Consider the following 18,640-nt stretch of genomic DNA (forward strand, 5'->3'; position numbering starts at 1 on the left):
CAAGGATTGTGTTTGTCTTATACATTTTTGTGTTCCTCACTTAACCAAAAGCAACATTTGTGCATCCTGCCTGTGTCCCCGCACACGCGGTTGTTGAATGAATGATGAGATGGGCATTTAGGAGGACAGGGTCCGCGCGTTTTGGGCTAAGACATGTCTATGAGTGGGGCCTCTATTCTTGGTACTGAAGATACTAACTTGCTCTTCTTCCATGGAGTCACTCATGGGAAATGTGGGCATTTGCTGTGAACAGGAAATCAATTTAATATTAAGATTATTCAGATAAGCAAGGAAAGAGCTAGGCACATTAAGAAGTAATGTAATCGATTTATTGTATTTTGTGAAATAAGTTTTGCTTATATCCATAGCTGGCTGAAGTTAAGATTTAAAATACACTAAGTTTTACCTGTTTGTAGCTGGACATACTAACTATCTAACATTCAGGTGCACTAAAATGGATATAACTCTTCAGAGAATCAAGCAAAGCTGTGCTTTTCGGGGTTGACGATAAGTGAGCTGCCCAGCCGTTGACCTCTGCTAATGACATTGGGGTGCATGGATAGATGCAACCATTGTGTATATATTTTAATGTCTTCAAGAGCTTTTTCAGTGTAGCACTGGAAGTTTAAAAGACTGGTCTAGAGGTCACTGTGCTTGGCTCAGTGTGTTCACTTCATGTGCCCAGAGCATTTGCTGCGGGCAGTTTTCCCCAATCTGACCTAAAACACAGCGGAGAGTTCCTGCTCCCCCGTTGACCGGGAGCCAGAGCTGCTGACTCTTTCCAGGTGGTCGTTAGAAAGGAGTAGGGTGCACTGGCCCAGGGGCAGAGCCACGTGCCTGCGGAAGAAGTGGCGCAGGTGCTCCTGGAACCTCTCGCCCACAAAGGCGTAGATGACGGGGTTGACGCAGCAGTGCGTGAAGGAGACCACCTCTGTCACCAGCATGGCCACGTCCAGCTGTTTGCTCCGCTCACAGCTGGTCTCAAAGAAGATGGTTTGAAAAGTGGAGAGAAGGAGAACCAGGTTGAAGGGTGTCCAGAAAATGAAAAAAACCACCATGATGACAAAAATGAGCCGGATCGTCTTGTACTTGACCTGATTGGGGCACCGCACCAGGGTTTTGATGATGCCGGAGTAGCAGAAGGCCATAACGAGCAGAGGCAGAGCCAGGCTGAAGACATTCACCCTCACGGCGTGAAAACGCTTCCAGGCGTCTCCTTCATCTTCTGGGTAAATGATGCTGCAGTACAACTTTTCATTCCCTTCTTGGGTCTTTAGGAAGATAAATTCAGGGAGGGCAGCCAGCCCTGCCAGGACCCAGGTGCAGACGCTGCTTACGATACCAAAAGTGACGGTCCGGGCTCGAAGGGCAAACACGGCATGGACGATGGCCAGATAGCGGTCCATTGTCAGCAGGATGATGAAGAAGACCTCCCCAAACAAGCCGATGCAGTAAAGCCCCGACAGCAGCTTGCACATGAAATTGCCAAAAACCCACTCATCCCACAGCAGAGAGTGAATCCAGAAGGGCAGCGTGAACAGAAAGAGCAAGTCCGAAATGACCAGGTTGAGCAGGTAGATGTTGGCCATGCTGCAGAGGCGTTTGTATTTGGTGAGGATCACCACCACCATCACGTTGCCCAGCAGCCCGACCCCGAACACCAGGGCGTACAGCGGGGGCAGCATGTGGGTGGCCAGCTCGTGGATGTTGACTTTTTCACATGGCATGGTGAACAGATACTCATAGGATGTGGTCCCGATGGCCCCCTCCTCAATCTCGGGCGCATCGATGATGGTGGTGGCCATTTTTCTTGTCCCTGCGAGAGAAGATAAAAACAACCCCACAATTAGGCACCGACCACTGTTTCTGAATCCCAGGTGATTTATTATTTTCCCACAGAACCGCATGTGCTAGACAGCCCATAGACCCTGGAAGGTTCTTTGGTGTGTGTGCTGCAGCTGCTGGAGGGGAGGAGTCAGAAATGAAAGATGGAAGTTTTGAAAGTCAGTGTGACGCACGATGAGAGACAGAAATGGGTGGCGGTGAAAACGGGCGGTGAAAATGGGGATGTTGACGTCTGAACGTATTTGGAAGAAGAAGTACAAAACAGGAAAAAACAGTCTGGATACTAATAAATCATGTAATAGAAATTCTTATTTCTGTAACTTTTTAAGGAATTATGCATTTTTACTATTTATATATGACTTTCAAAAATCATCTTTCGTATTTAAAAACCAAAATTTAAATACTAATAGTGATTATTATTTATTTATTTTTCTTTTTTTAAATCTGAAGCTGGAAACTGGGAGAGACAGTCAGACAGACTCCCGCATGCGCCCGACCGGGATCCACCCGGCACGCCCACCAGGGACGACGCTCCACCCACCAGGGGGCGATGCTCTGCCCCTCCGGGGCGTTGCTCCGCCGTGACCAGAGCCACTCTATCGCCTGGGGCAGAGGCCAAGGAGCCATCCCCAGCGCCCGGGCCATCCTCGCTCCAATGGAGCCTTGGCTGCGGGAGGGGAAGAGAGAGACAGAGAGGAAGGGAGGGGGTTGGAGAAGCAAATGGGCGCCTCTCCTATGTGCCCCGGCCGGGAATCGCCCCCGCACGCCAGGCCGACGCTCCACCGCTGAGCCAACCGGCCAGGGCCAGTGATTATTATTATTATTAGAAATAATGACCCCTCTCATGGCCTTGTAAGAATGTGCTGTTCACCATAGCTACTGGGGAAATTGGACCTTGAAGAAATTTGGTAATTTACCCCAAACTCTCTAACCAGTAAATGCAAAAAAGTTCAGGCTAGATCTTCAGTAGCTTTGTCTAATTTTCTCATCACTAGATTCAAATGCAGTGACTCTTAAGTTTAAAGTTGGATGATGTAGGTATTAGAATTATTAACTACGGTAGCCATTGCAATTACTGTATAAACATTGTTAACTTGGATTAATTGACCCTCTTTCTCCTCCCAATACTGAGACAAGCCTGTCATGTACCAAATGCAAAGCCCTTGGATTTCTCCTTCATAAAGGGGCTGACCAGGAAGAGGAGGCCAATAGGATTCTTACCAGGTTTGACATTTTTAAGACCAGGACCCCTAGGCTCCGTGCCTGCTTTTCTTAGGAATGAAAAACAGACAGGGAGGGACTCCTAGGAAGGTCAGTTAATCCCTGCAGACGTCCTTGGAAGGACTCCTGCTGGCTTCGTTCTTTCTATGAGAAGTTGGGGAAGGACATGGGTAGATAAAGTCAATGGACATTTTTCAGAGAAAGTCCTAGAAATGCAATCATCGGAGCCAACGGCAGGGCCTCGTCCTCGCTCCCTAACGGAGAACCGAGCCCCCAGGGGTCAGTCTGCCAGGCTTCTGTGTGGACGGGAGGCGCAGCGGCCAGCCCTGGCCCGCCCTCTCTCCAGCTGTAGGACCGGCCCAAGCCCTCACCTCTGAGCCTCATTGACTCATCTCCAAAATGGAGATCATGATACCACTTGAGGTTCCGGTGAGGACCAGATGAGACAGTGCTCGTGAGGTCACATTTGAAACTCAAAAAAAGCTGTAAAATTGGTAAGAAGCAGAAGTGAAAGAAGCCATTTCACAGGAAATTAGGAAAGGGGGTCTCTCGGAGGGAACATGCTGACTGTTTTTACGGCTCTGTCTCAGTGCAACAGCGACACACTCAGGCTTTGAGGTGGAGCGTGGAGCAACGGCCGGCTTGTGGGATCGTAGCAGCATTCTTATTCCTAACAGCATACCCCACAGCAGCGGAGAAAACAAAAAATCCCCATTGTTTGAACTGTTATGCATTTACAACCCCAGAGAATGTCCCTCTAAACCTGAATGTCTCAGCAAGGGACAGAGCTGCCCACTTCAGATGGACGCAAGGTGTAGAGCCGCTCGCTACTCAGCATCCATTGTGTTTTCTTTCCTTCTCTCCCAGACTGATCTAAAATCCTGTCAATCAAAAAAATTCTGAAGCTTTTTCTTTTCTTTTTTTTTTTTTTGTTCAATAGGTATTTATTGGTTAATTGAAATGTGCCAGCCACTTCCTAGGCACCGGAGATCCTTTTTTTTTTTTTTTTTGTATTTTTCTGAAGCTGGAAATGGGGAGAGACAGTCAGACAGACTCCCGCATGCGCCGAACCGGGATCCACCCGGCACGCCCTCCAGGGGCGATGCTCTGCCCACCAGGGGGCGATGCTCTGCCCCTCCGGGGCGTCGCTCTGTCACAACCAGAGCCACTCTAGTGCCTGGGGCAGCGGCCAAGGAGCCATCCCCAGCGCCCGGGCCATCTTTGCTCCAATGGAGCCTTGGCTGCGGGAGGGGAAGAGAGAGACAGAGAGGAAGAAGGGGGGGGGGTGGAGAAGCAAATGGGTGCTTCTCCTATGTGCCCTGGCTGGGAATCGAACCTGAGTTCCCCGCACGCCAGGCCGACGCTCTACCGCTGAGCCAACCGGCCAGGGCCAAGATTCTTTGGTGAATAAAACAGAAGTGCCCTGCCCTCCTTAAACTTACAGTTTAGTGGGGGAGACAATGAATAGAATATATAATCGGGAAGAATCAAGTACATTCTAAATAGAGAAGTACTGTGGGAATATAGGGACTGGCAGACATATTTACATCGAGGAAGCTCCTGGTGGGAAGGAAGCAGGTCTGAAGGCAGGTGTCTGGTGCATCCTCAGGTGGCGCTGTCGGTGGAGGACTGGCGGTAGTGTCTCTGGCCCACGGAACACTCCTAGGGCTTCCCTCCTGGGTGGATCCTCTCATGGCACCAGCAGGTTGGTTCTGTGGCTGAAGGACTTGGTACACGTGCTACACCTGACCGGCTTCTCTCCTGCATGAATCTTCTGATACATAAGCCTTTGTCACGTGCGGCATGAATCAATGTCCTCTCATGATTGTGTCTTCTCCGATGGAATTTTAGCTGAGAGAAATACCTAAAGATTTGGGACAGTTCTCACATGTGTATGACTTTTGGGCTCCGTGGACTCTTTCTTGGTGTCCCTGCACATGGGGTTTCCTGCATTGCTCTGGTGGGTGGGGACAGGTTCAGGGGTGACCTGGTCCAGCCTGGAGAGAAACGTTGGTCCCTCCTCCATGAGGACATCTTGATAAGAGTGTTCTTTCAGAGACCCTCCCTGGGACCTGGAGGTGCCCAGACTTACTCTTTGGGAGCTGAGTGGATTCTCTAAAGAAAGTCCTCCCTCTCCAGGCTGGGGCGGTTCTCTCCCTGGATACGGAGTAGGGAGGGGGTTTGATTGCCTCGACTAGTCACACTGCCGTTTATGTGAAGAGTTTTCAAAGAAATGTTGACACCATTTTCTTATCTTCTTGTCCTGTTTGCAGAGAAGTATCTTGGGGAGTGCAGGAGGGTGTCCCGACGTTTGCCTCTGTTGGGGATCCTCTTGACAATTGTTTTGTTCTTAGATGAACAGTGACTTCTCTCAAGGGCATATTCTCGGGAAAGAGGGCTTCCTGTCCCTGTGTGGATGTGGGCCAAGCTGGGCGGCTTCATGCAATCATCACCCAGGTCTTTCTTGAATGTTGCCCGGTCTCTGTCACTGGTTTCCATTTCTCCTTGGACATGGACCTGTCACCGCAGTACCTATTGCTCATAAACTGGTCCAGGGCCACTTGAAAATAATTTTGTCCTTGCCGTGTCTGTCTGGCTGCTGCCACAAATGAGATGACTTACAGAGTCTTCGCAGTTCCTGCCTGCACACGAGTTCGTGCTGCTTTGAGACAAGCTGAGCTGGACCCAGAGGACCCACCCTCCTGGTCTTTCAGACAGCACGCCTTTGGCTGCGATTAAAGTCCATATTTTCTGACCCACAGTCACCCCTGTACAGTTCAGATAGAAATGATATTCTGAAGTCTAAATCCATTCTTGGTACTATTTCTCAGAGACCCAACTTCTAGGATTCAGTTCTTGAACTCCGGTGTTGATAGTGGTGGGTGTTTGCAAGACCGTGGGCTCCTCAAGAAGACTGAACTTCAAACTGGGTGATCCTGGACCAGACGCTGAGCTGCTGTGTGACCGGCTGTCTGCACTGGGTTCGTCTGATTGAACTTCCTGAAGTATTTTTCAACTGCATGACCGTGCCCTCAATTCATGTATTACTTCTGTAAAACTAACATGATCTGTATGTTAACATTAAATACACTTCTGGGGGCGCTGGAGGGCAGAGCACAGGGGAGCATGCATGCCGGTCCTCTCGCCTGAGGAGCCAAGTCCTGGATGACTAGGTACGTGGAGTCAGAGGTATGAAAACTGAACCCATGTAGCTTGAAATCATTTTCATCAGTCTACACAGTCCTAATGAAAATGAATATATAACTCTGAAATAGTTAAGAGGTTTGAATTAGGCTTTTAAAAACTGACATTTTTACATTTTGGAAAAATGAGACAGTATGAGTAAAGAAACAAACAGCATCAACACTAAAAAAAAGCCCAAAAGTTAAAATGTACCCCAAATCTCACCATGCAGAGTTTACCACTAATATGACCACTAATTTACCAGTGGAATGACACTTCTCTATGCAGACATGTATATAAATTTTACAAAACCAAATAAAATGATACGATTTTAGCTGGTTCAGTAAAATGGCCCGTTGTATAGCTCAGCTGTGCCATGCAAATGAAGCTTCCTTTTTTTTTTTTTTTTTTTGCATTTTTCTGAAGCTGGAAACAGGGAGAGACAGTCAGACAGACTCCCGCATGCACCCGACCGGGATCCACCCGGCACGCCCACCATGGGGCGATGCTCTGCCCACCAGGGGGCGATGCTCTGCCCATCCTGGGCATCGCCATGTTGTGACCAGAGCCACTCTAGCGCCTGAGGCAGAGGCCACAGAGCCATCCCCAGCGCCCGGGCCATCTTTGCTCCAATGGAGCTTTGGCTGCGGGAGGGGAAGAGAGAGACAGAGAGGAAGGCGCAGTGGAGGGGTGGAGAAGCAAATGGGCGCTTCTCCTGTGTGCCCTGGCTGGGAATCGAACCCGGGTCCTCCACACGCTAGGCCGACGCTCTACCGCTGAGCCAACCGGCCAGGGCTGAAGCTTCTTTAGTGTCTCCAACTGTTGGGATCTCTGTTACCTCTGTACCTGCTGGGTAGCCAGAAAAAGGATCCACAAATTTGAGTCAAAGTGGTTTAAACTTAGCCTGATAACGCATAGAGAATGATTAAAACCTGAAGCTGTCACCAGCTTGTTATTTCAGTCTCTTGTCTTCTCTCATTGGTCCTTTCTAAATGGCAGTGGTGAGGTGGGGAAGGGGCCGGCATGACTGAGGCATGGGCAGAGTGGGAAGGGGCTGCCCTGGGCTCCTGGCCCTCCCTGGTGTATGTGGCTGCTGTCTGCTGAGGTGGGGAGACCTAGTCCCAACCCCGAGCCTTTGGCCGCCATGTGCTGCAGTGGTTTGTAATTAATAGCCTCATGGTCCATTGTGTCTCGGTCTTCCCTGGGCATTGTGACCTTAGCTCTGTCGCTGCCACATCTCCATCAGGGTCCTGGCCCAGGACCTGTGCACCTATGGAACGGGCTGGCACCCAGGCAGACATGCTGCTCCTTGCCAATGCAATGTAACTTAGTTCAGTAAGAGTTTTAGAAAATTTTTGTTTGTTTTGTATTTTTCCAAAGTTAGAAGCAGGGAGGCGGTCAGATTCCTGCATGTGCCCAACCAGGATCCACCTGGCATGCCCACCAGGGGGCAATGCTCTGCCCATCTGGGGCATCGCTCTGTTGTGGCTGGAGCCATTCTAGCGCCTGAGGCGGAGGCCATGGAGCCGTCCTCAGTGCCTGGGCCAACTTTGCTCCAATGGAGCCTTGGCTGCAGGAGGGGAAGAGAGAGATAAAGAGAAAGGAGGGGGAAGGGTGGAGAAGCAGATGGGCTCTTCTCCTGTGCGCCCTGACCAGGAATCAAACCTGGGACATCCACACACCAGGTGAATGCTCTACCACTGAGCCAACCAGCCAGGGCCAGTTTTTAGAAATTTTATCCATAACAAGGACCATCAAGATTGAGTAGTTCAACTCCTAGGAATTTACCCTTAGGGGAAAAGGTCAACCACCCAAAACACAAATGTGCACAAAGGTGATCATTGTGGCATCATTTTTATTATAGAAAGACAAAGAAATGGAAAACAGTCTAAACGTTTTGACACATGAAAGCTAACTGAATAACTGTAGTCCATGTAGTGATGAAAGCCAGGTCCAGGGACCAGCAGGATCACAGATAAATGTTAACAAAAATTGGAGCAAATGAACAGTGCAGAAACTGCAACATGGAACTATATATATTCATAAAAGGCAATGGACAAAAAATAAAAAAAAAGTTGTGGCAGGGAAATGCAAATTTTTAAAGTTGTAAAATTTGAAAGTTTTCTGCGCTCCCTTACGTTAAAATTGTAACTGAAGGCAAGTGCTATCAGCTGCGACAGCTGGAAGGCTGTGCCGACACACCCTCTAGAGCAGGGGCAGGGAACCTTTCTGGCTGAGAGCCATGAACGCCACATATTTAAAAATGTAATTCCGTGAGAGCCATACAGTATGTTTAACACTAAATACAAGTAAATGTGTGCATTTTATGTAAGACCAACACTTTTAAAGTACAATAAGTCTCTGAATTCTTTTTAATAACGTTGTTACGCTGTTGTTAACCAATGATGAATAAAGTACTTCTTATCATTACTGCGACTTCTGGTGCTGCATGGTTTTGCTGATGGCTTTGTAGTCTGGTTGATACGTGGTGAGGTTAAGCTTCATGCAGGTGTTGAGACTTCCATCCATTAAACGTGATCGTAGGTTGGTCTTAACGTTCTTTAGATGTGAGAAAGACTGCTCACATGCATACATAGAGCCAAACATTGTCAGTACAGCAATACTCACACGCTGCAGTGTGTGGTATGTGATGGGAAGCGTGTTCCAAGTTTTGACAATCAGCTGGTCCGCAGGTTGAAGTTTTTTCATTTCTCCCCACTTGTGTTTGCTCATCAACTCTGCTTGCTGTTGTGCAAGTCTTTCCAAATCTTCATTCAGTGACTTGAACTTATTCACCCACATGTCTGAGGCCTTCAGGTCAGCAGCTTGCAGCTCAACATCTCTGACGTAGACACAGGGGATATAACTCAAGTCGGCGCTGTCCACTGCACACTCGTGTGGATGGGTGATGAACTTAAAAAGACAAGTGCACTCATGAAATTCTTCAAAGCGCGCTTTGAATGACTGCAGGAGATTAGATGTGAAGCCCGCTAGCTGCTGGAGATGAAGATGTTGAGCAGGGTCACTTGCTGTGCATGCATCTTTAAACTCTCCCAGTTTTTCAAAGTGTATTAAACGACCTGTTTCAATGTCCGCGATGAAGAGTTCCAGCTTGTTTTCAAATGCAAACACTGCTTGTTAAAGGGATAAGACTGTATTTCCAATGCCTTGCATTTTCACATTGAGCTGGTTCAGATGTTCAGTCATGTCCATGAGATAGTAGAACTTCAGGAGCCACTCAGTGTTAGCTAATTCAGGATGCTCAATGTTTTTCATTTCAAAAAAGTCCAGATTTCACTCAAACAAGCCGCGAAATGGCTGAGCACCTTCCCTCTCCTCTTGACAACCAACGCACATTGCTGTGCAGAAGCAGACCAGGATAATTATTCCCAACTTCATTCAGCAGTGTTTTAAACTGGCGATCATTTAAAGCTCAGGCAACAATAAAGTTGACCACCCGAATGACCAGCGACATCACCTCACCAAGCTGCTCGCCACACATCTGAGCACAAAGCACCTCCTGATGTAGGATGCAGTGAAAATTTAGGATGGGTCTCTTTTCATGTTCACGAAGAAGTGCTACGAATCCTCTGTTTTTCCCCTCCATGCACAAAGCACCATCAGTACACACCGAAATAAGTTTATCCATCGGTAGATTTTTTTCTTTAGCAAACTCAGTGAAAGACTTGAATAAATCCTCCCCTCTTATTGTCTCTTTCATAGGCAAAACAGCAAGACTTTCCTCACGTAGTAGTGTGTCACCACAGCATACCTTGCAATCACGCTGATCTGGGATAAATGGCTTACGTCTGTTGACTCATCCAAAGCGAGAGAAAAGAATGGTGCTGCATTTATGTCCTTCACTTGTGTTGCCTCAATTTGATTTGCCATCATGATGATGGTACGATCGTGAACAGTTCTTGCCAACAGAGGCATGTCTTTTATTCGTTTGATTATCTTGTCTTTATCCGAAAAGTCGTCAAAAAGTTCATTGGCAACATCAAGCATGAATGTTTTAGCATACTCCCCATCTGTGAATGGCTTTCCATTTCTCACAATTGCTAAAGCATCAGCAAAGCTAGCTGAATTCCAGTCACCTTGTTGGGTCCAAACATGGCGTTGCTGCTGACTAGCTTGCACTCTGCACAGTAGCTCTTGACATGCTTTCTTCCTGCTGTGCCCCGCTGGATATTTCGATGCAAATGTAGTATGTCGTGGTCGAAGTGCCGCTTTATATTTGACCGTTTCATCAATGTAATTTTATCATTGCATATTAGACACACTGCAGAACCTACTCTCTCCACAAAGGCGAATTCCTCTGTCCATTCCTGCTGAAAACAGAATACTCCTCATTTTTTTTCTTTTAGCCATCTTCTTTGTCAAAAGGGTTTCAATTAGCTAGCTGACTACTTGATTAAAAGGAGGGAAGTTTACTTCCTGACCTCACAACGACCCATGTACGCGTTATGCATTATCCAATAAAAATTTGGTGTTGTCCCAGAGGACAGCTGTGACTGGCTCCAGCCACCCGCAGACATGAACATGAGCGGTAGAAAATGACTGGATTGTAATACATGAGAATGTTTTATATTTTTAACGTTATTATTATTTTTTATTAAAGATTTGTCTGTGAGTCAGTGCAGCCATCAAAAGAGCCACATCTGGCTTGTGAGCCATAGGTTCCCGACCCCTGCTCTAAAGGTAATTGGGTTCCCCATCAGAACTTGAAACCACAACGGAGATCTAAGAAAACCGAAGTGAACTGAAGTAGAGGCCACTCCAGGTAAGGCATTTGAACTTTGTTTGGAAATGTCAGCAGCTTGGCTCTCTTTTTCAATCTTGGGTGGAGCTGACTTACAACTCCCAGACAAGGGGAGGGGAGACTTCTCTTAGGGCCTTGAGACCCGAGCTGGCTGGGGGTGAGCAGCCTCCACTGGAGGACTGAGAAGGCCCTTCAGATGCCCGTGGAATACCCCTCCACGTGGCATGTGGGTATGCGGACACCAGCTCTGGAGTGCCTCCAAATTATCTACGTCAGTGGTCCCCAACCCCCGGGCTGCGGTCCGGTACTGGTCCGTGGGCCATTTGGTACCGGTCCGCAGAGAAAGAATAAATAATTTACATTATTTTCATTTTCTTTATATTTAAGTCTGAACAATGTTTTATTTTTAAAAAATGACCAGATTCCCTCTGTTACATCCGTCTAAGACTCACTCTTGACGCTTGTCTCAGTCACGTGATACATTTATCCATCCCACCCTAAAGGCCGGTCTGTGAAAATATTTTCTGACATTAAACCGGTCCGTGGCCCATAAAAGGTTGGGGACCACTGCTCTACGTGGTACTCTCACATCCGCATTCTCTCTTCTCCTTCCTCTTCTGCGACTCTTAGTCTGCTTTGGGCAGATCCTGAAGTTGGAGGACAAGCACCGGACCTCTGCACGTTTCTTGGTGGGCCCCAGACTTTCAGCTTGAGTGGCTGGGCACTGGGCTAAGATAGCCTGAAGTGCACATCGGAAGGGAATCCCTAGGGCGTTACAATCTTTCAAACCTTCCTGTCTTTGAAGACCGGAGACCGTTCCCCTGAACCCTCCAGCACCTCCCCTTATGCAAGCCAGAGCTCCTCCCAAAGAGCATCCACTCAGAGAGGCTTGTTGAACTCCAGGTGTTCCAACCAAAACCAGAGCGTCAACTCAGAGAGGCTTGTTGAACTCCAGGTGTTCCAAACAAAACCAGCGCATCAACTCAGAGAGGCTTGTTGAACTCCAGGTGTTCCAACCAAAACCAGCGCATCAACTCAGAGAGGCTTGTTGAACTCCAGGTGTTCCAACCAAAACCAGAGCATCAACTCAGAGAGGCTTGTTGAACTCCAGGTGTTCCAAACAAAACCAGCGCATCAACTCAGAGAGGCTTGTTGAACTCCAGGTGTTCCAAACAAAACCAGAGCATCAACTCAGAGAGGCTTGTTGAACTCCACTCCAGGTGTTCCAAACAAAACCAGCGCATCAACTCAGAGAGGCTTGTTGAACTCCAGGTGTTCCAAACAAAACCAGCGCATCCACTCAGAGAGGCTTGTTGAACTCCAGGTGTTCCAAACAAAACCAGAGCATCAACTCAGAGAGGCTTGTTGAACTCCAGGTGTTCCAAACAAAACCAGCGCATCAACTCAGAGAGGCTTGTTGAACTCCAGGTGTTCCAACCAAAACCAGCGCATCAACTCAGAGAGGCTTGTTGAACTCCAGGTGTTCCAACCAAAACCAGCGCAGCGCGACTCCAACTCCTCCGTGCGGAGCCACAGCCCACAGAGCGCCTCTGAATGGAAGAAGCGCTCTGTTTTCAGTGTGGACCGGATAACGCGCGATATGGTCAAACACTTCCTTTGTATGATGTGATTTTTCTTTATTGTAAACAATAAAGGGAAAATTACTGGCAAGAAAATGGTCTCTGAGTTCGGGAAGTTTGAATTCTTTGCACATAACCAATGTGAGCTAAGAGTCAAAAATAATTGTGTCTTCCTTAGGCCAGGCACTGTGTGAATGTTCGCTTGTTTTCACAACCTTGCAGCATGGGTGTTTCTGTCCCCATTTTACAGATGAACAGGAAGAGGCTTGGCAAGGCTCGGTCACTACTGTGTGGTTAGTGCTGGGCAGAGCTGGGACCTGCGACCTTTGGCTCCAAAGCCCACACTATTATTGCCATAGGGTTCTCTGAAGGAAGGGCCTCCACACCCCCCAAATTACATAAACCTTTTTCTATATTTTAGTATCTCTTTGTTCCATATATGTATATATATAAATCTCTAGTACAGTTTCAATTTAGTTTGATATATGGCATGAAATGCATTTCTAATTTATTTCTCTCTACATGGTTAACCAATTTAAAGACATCGTATGTTGAATAAGCGTCCTCTCCTCCTTGGGCTCGAAACACCTCCTTTGTTATGTACAGGGTGGGGAAAAAGTAGGTTTACACTTGCAAGGATGCAAAACACAGTTTATTCTTGTATTGCTAGTTATTACTTGTTATTTTCCATACGAGCAACTGTAAACCTACTTTTGTCCCACCCTGTATTCTCTAATGTTCTTGATTCTGCTGTGTGCTTTACACTCCACTCCAGTGACCAGGCAGAGAAACCACAGGTGCGGATACCCTGAGATGGGGGAACACCTGGGCATGTTTGTGGGAGAGCAAGAAGGCCATTGTGGCCAGAGAAGAGCGAGGTGCCAGGGATATCTGAGTTGGGGTCAGGCACGGGTTCCAGGCAGTCGTGCCGCCGTGAAAGAACTTTGGCTCTCCTCCGAAGGAGGTGGAGGACAATCGGAGAATTCTCATTAAAGGCAGGACATGATCCGACTGATATTTTATAAGGACTGTTCTAAAAGGCCTGTAAGAATAGACCATGGAAGCAGAGTTGGGAAGACGGGACCAGTAAGGAGGCTGTTATGATCATCCAGGCATGGTCTGACTCTGGATTGGACGTGGCTGGAGGGGTAGAAAGGGCAGGAAGTGGGTGGGTTCCGTATGAATGCAGACAGCAGCACCATGGGACTTGTTGGCAGCTGGGATGTGAGTAAGGGAGACACAGTCAAGTGTGACGCCAAGAGTTTGGACCTGAGCAACTGGCAGGAAGGAGTTGCCATCAGCCAGGATAAGGACGGGGGAGGGGAGGGGACGAGGAATAAGCCTGGTCTGGGGCGTGTGAGGTCGGAGATGCCTACAAGCCAGCCAAGTGGAGAGGTCCAGCAGGCAGGGGATACATAGCTCCAGGAGAGAACTCTTGGCCAAAGATACAAAATGGACTTTTTCCATCACATCAATGGTGTTTAAAGTCCATGGCATTGGGTTAGAACACCGAGCAGGGGTCGTCAAACTTTTTATAAAAACCGCCCACTTTTGCAGCGCTGGTCAACCTGGTCCCTACCGTACAAACAAACAGCGCTGTGATTGGCCCATCATGAAAGCTGGAACGCCCACTAGTGGGCGGTAGGGACCAGGTCGACCAGCACTGCAAAAGTGGGCGGTTTTTATAAAAAGTTTGACGACCCCTGCTAGAGGATGGTGTCCCTGGGCTTGCCAAAAATCCGAGGCCAGAGGAATAAGGAGGACACAGCAAAGGAGACCGAGAAGGAGTGGACAGCGAGGTGGGTGGGAAAGCAGGAGAGCTGGTGTCCCGGAAGCCCAGGGCAGACAGTGTCGTGAAGAGGAAGGGCTGGCGTGAGGATAACGCACGAACCACGTGAGAACATGCCCAGAGCCAGACAGATGTGCGCTAGTTCTTCCCTTCCTTCCTCTACCCGCTGACCATCTTTATTTTATTTTTTTTTTAAGTTTTCAGGCCTTCTAAAATTTTCTTAGATCTTGTTCAAGATAACTTTGTGTGACTCTAGAGAAGGAAATAACTCCTCAGCGTAGAGAGAAATTCTTATCTTCCCACGAACAACCAGTCTGTAGCCCATCACCCAAAATTATAGAAAACCTGCAATGATTGGTATCTAACAATTTGTTTTAACAAGACATTGCAGCCTTCGTTAAAAATCTTTAGTTACGGTAAATGAGAAGTTTGAATTTCTGCCGATGGGTTGGGGTCGTAAGCAAATGAAATAACCTAATGGGAATCCAGGATTATATTTATCCGCTTACTTAATGACGTGTCCAACAAAGACACATCACAGGTGGCTTATCTTTCACAAAGATGATAGATAGATAGATAGAATTAGAATTAGAATTTCTGGCAAATTGAAGACAATTAGAAATCAGGGGGAGTGTGATCAGTTCATTTCAAGTTGCTTGCTTTCTTCCACCTGACAAGCAATTTTGAATATTCTTACCGGCTTCCTTGTCCAAACATATTACTCTTTATGTTTCATTAACAGGTGTTTCGAATGTGGCTGATTTTTAGTATTTGTATATAGGCTGATATATTACTTAATTGAAAGAGATGATCGGGAAGAGTATGTTTTCATAGGGAATGTATGCGTATGCTGTCAAAATAATGTGGTAACAGGGCGTTCCGCATGACCAGAGGGTTCAGATTTCTGGCCCCTCTGGTCCGCCCACCCCGACCTATGCCGTGAAGAAAGAAGAACCACTGTCTCCTTTCTGCCTACCATGTGTGTTATAACTGATAATCACCCTTGTAGAATATTTTGTATTCGGGTAGTTTGGATTTTATATCCTGCACCTGGTTTCGTGTGGTTAAAAATTATTAGAAAATATAATTTGTAACGATTCCAACATATTTATAGTTGGAACTATAGATATTTATAGTTATTTTTTATTTATTTATTTTTTTTCTTTCATTTTTCTGAAGCTGGAAACGGGGAGAGACAGTCAGACAGACTCCCGCATGCGCCCGACCGGGATCCACCCGGCACGCCCACCATGGGGCGACGCTCTGCCCACCAGGGGGCGATGCTCTGCCCATCCTGGGCATCGCCATATTGCGACCAGAGCCACTCTAGCGCCTGGGGCAGAGGCCAAGGAGCCATCCCCAGCGCCCGGGCCATCTTTGCTCCAATGGAGCCTTGGCTGCGGGAGGGGAAGAGAGAGACAGAGAGGAAAGTGCGGCGGAGGGGTGGAGAAGCAAATGGGCGCTTCTCCTGTGTGCCCTGGCCGGGAATCGAACCCGGGTCCTCTGCACGCTAGGCCGACGCTCTACCGCTGAGCCAACCGGCCAGGGCTATAGTTATTTAATCATTATCTTATTGATGCATAATTAAGTTGTTGCCAATTTGTGCTTTTTAGAAATAATGCTGCAATAAACATATTTGTCTTCATTTTTAAAAATTATTCCCTTTAAGTAGATTTCCCAAAGCACCATTTCTACTTGCAATCATTTCTAAGGCTGTTGATGCATCTTGCCAAATTCTTCCAGAAAGTGTGTGACAATATATATACTCTTGACCCTAGTAGGTAATGACGCTCATCTTAGCAAGCATCTGTCAACACTGAGAATATCTAAAAAAAAATAATTGTTTGGCCAATTATTTGAGCAAAGGGATGTCAGTATTTATTTAATTTTCTTTTAAGCTGAAATTACTAGTATTTCCTTTACTGTGAATTATCTATTTGTGCCCCTTACCCATTTTTTTTTTCTGTTTAGTATATCTCTTTTTTCTTACTGAGTCATAAAATTCTTCCCCCAGCAGAAGTGACTCAGGCCTCATGATTCAATGTTAACATCACTGGAACGGCAGTGTGTCCCAACTCCTGTTGCTTCCACAGGCTAAAAGCCCCGTATTTCCACCTTCCTCCCCCCCAAACACCCGTCAGACAACAGTTTACTTCCATCTCCAAGCAGCCCGAAGTTTCCCAGATTCAAAAAGCATTCTGTCCCCTACCCTCTGACACAGCTACCCAGACAAAAGGGTGCCGAATCAGCCAACCGATTATCTAACAGTCTGACTCAGCGTGGATTTCCAACGAAAACTTGAAACACAGATGTACATATACAAATGTAATACATAAGTGTTTGTACACACATACATGTAACACATGTTCTCGCTGGTTTTTTTGGAAGTCAGTATTGAAAAATGCAAAACTACTAAGGGTAACCCTTTCGGCGTGGTCATCTTCTCAACTGAGAATTTGTGGGAGCCCAAGGAAGGCAGCATGGTCACAGTTAGGGGCGTATGGACCGAAGAGGCATAAGGCCGAGCTGGGATGGGTGGAAGAGGCAGATGTACCACCGTATGGGTGGGAGCAAGACAGGGAAAATGGGAGGAAGCAAGAAGACACTGGGCGTGCTTCACCACAGTCTCCGCCTTCAGCCTCAGCCTACCTGCTAAATGGGGGTGGCCCTCCTTCCCCTCTCTGCCTCCTTGATCCATGAGCACTCCTGGGAGGTATTGCTGCCAGCTGCCTAGACCCCTCGCTCCATCTCCTTATCCCTAAAAACCCAACAGTCTATACCTGGAAGTCTCTTCCAAATAAGCAACTTCTGCTGCGTTTGAATGAGTTCTCTCCCCCGGATGAGAATAAAGAGAAGACGAGCGGTACCTGCTAATGCAGCGAAGTCCTTCACGCACCCAGCGGTCGCTCGGGCCTCGCCACCAGTGCAGTGCAGATAGCATCTGTTCAGAGACATTAGAAAGGTAGGGAACCGCCCAACTTCCTTTTCTGCACAGGCTAGTGTTTCAGTTGGGTAATCCTGGGCCCGAATGCTGCTGACATGTAGCAGGTTTTTTTTAGGGGTTCTGCTTTTGCTGGGCATTGCTCACTTTTGAGGAAAGGTGGATAATTCTTGAAGGAGGATTGTTTTAACCCATGGGGAGACAGGATTTATAAACCAATACAGGAATTTCCTTGCGAAGGGAAGAATGATGTCCCGGGGCATAATTTAGCTGTTTTACAGAGCTCCACAGGAGACTTCAAGGAGGCAGGGTGGAGCGCAGGTCCATATCCCGCAAGAGAACGGGAGTTTGAGTTTCAGTTGTAGCACCAATCGTTGCATGACCTTGGGCTAACTCTCTAAGCTTGCTGGGCCCCAGCTTTCTCACTTGTAAACTGAAAATAATAGTAACTACATCATAGAGGTGTCGTGGAAGCAACTGCGTAAATGCGTAAAAGGGCTAAGCAAGCATAAGGTGTGGGTAGAGAACCACTGTGACGTAGGCTTCACAGGGCAGAACCGAGTGCCTGCTGGACGTGCTGATGTGTCCAGGGGACCTCGCATGGTACTGGGCACAGAGCAGGTGCTCGGCCAGTGTTTGCGGGAAGAGTTCTGACCACGTTTGGTGTGATCTTTGATAAAGTGGCTAAGTGGGTAAGTCAATGAAATTCACCACGTGTCTATGAACATCTTCTACGTCTGTGGGGTTGCGCTGTATGCTTCAAATGACACAGAAAAGACAGGAAGAAAGGACAAGGCCACTGTCAGAAGGGTGTGTGGGCATCCTGGGACCCCAGCTTGGGGGAGCCTTTGGCTATCTGGGTCAGGAGAACCCCTGGCAGAGAAGAGGGGGAGGAACTGAAAGTTTCTGGTCTGGAAAAGAGAAGCTAAGATATCCTTAGTTCTATGTTATCAGAGAACTGGCCTTTGCCATGGGTTCGTTCTAGGAGGCTTTCCAGGGAGGAGAGGTTACCAGGAGGTAGATTTCTAGCCCCTTGAACAAGAGCAGTGTCAGCAAAGGGCCCGTTGTGGAATCCTGCCGATGGAGCCTGCGTGGCCCACTGTGTGCTGAGCGCTCAGCCCCGGGGAGGACTCTGGGCTGGGGGCCGGGGGCCGGGGGCCGGGCCCTCCCCGCCTGCCGCCACCTCCCCACACCTGCACACCACGGACACCAGGTACTTACTGAACAAATGAAAGAAGGAAGAACCAGCATTTCTATAATGAAAATTTTATATAAGAATATGGAAATCTTTCTCCATAGGTGAGAGATTGAATTAGAAA

General features: G+C 47.7%; 1 protein-coding gene and 1 pseudogene across 2 annotated transcripts; both read right to left on the minus strand.

Moving 5' to 3' along the window:
* Window positions 1–341: 341 nt before the first annotated feature.
* LOC136382113 (C-C chemokine receptor type 3-like) lies at window positions 342–17,338 on the minus strand. 2 transcript variants are annotated; one of them, XM_066351027.1, is made up of 2 exons: window positions 17,248–17,338; window positions 342–1,816 (listed from the first exon to the last, which is right to left on the minus strand). In XM_066351027.1, exons 1-2 carry the CDS (start codon window positions 17,333–17,335, stop codon window positions 720–722), a joined length of 1,185 nt encoding a protein of 394 aa, XP_066207124.1. In that variant the 5' UTR covers window positions 17,336–17,338; the 3' UTR covers window positions 342–719. The 2 variants fall into 2 exon arrangements, with proteins under 2 accessions (XP_066207124.1, XP_066207125.1); XM_066351028.1 differs by lacking the exon at window positions 17,248–17,338 and adding an exon at window positions 3,067–3,168.
* LOC136382386 (zinc finger and SCAN domain-containing protein 4-like) lies at window positions 4,610–13,449 on the minus strand (annotated as a pseudogene).
* Window positions 17,339–18,640: the final 1,302 nt, after the last annotated feature.

Source organism: Saccopteryx leptura, chromosome 10, assembly GCF_036850995.1.
Source record: "Saccopteryx leptura isolate mSacLep1 chromosome 10, mSacLep1_pri_phased_curated, whole genome shotgun sequence".
Taxonomy (NCBI): domain Eukaryota; kingdom Metazoa; phylum Chordata; class Mammalia; order Chiroptera; family Emballonuridae; genus Saccopteryx; species Saccopteryx leptura.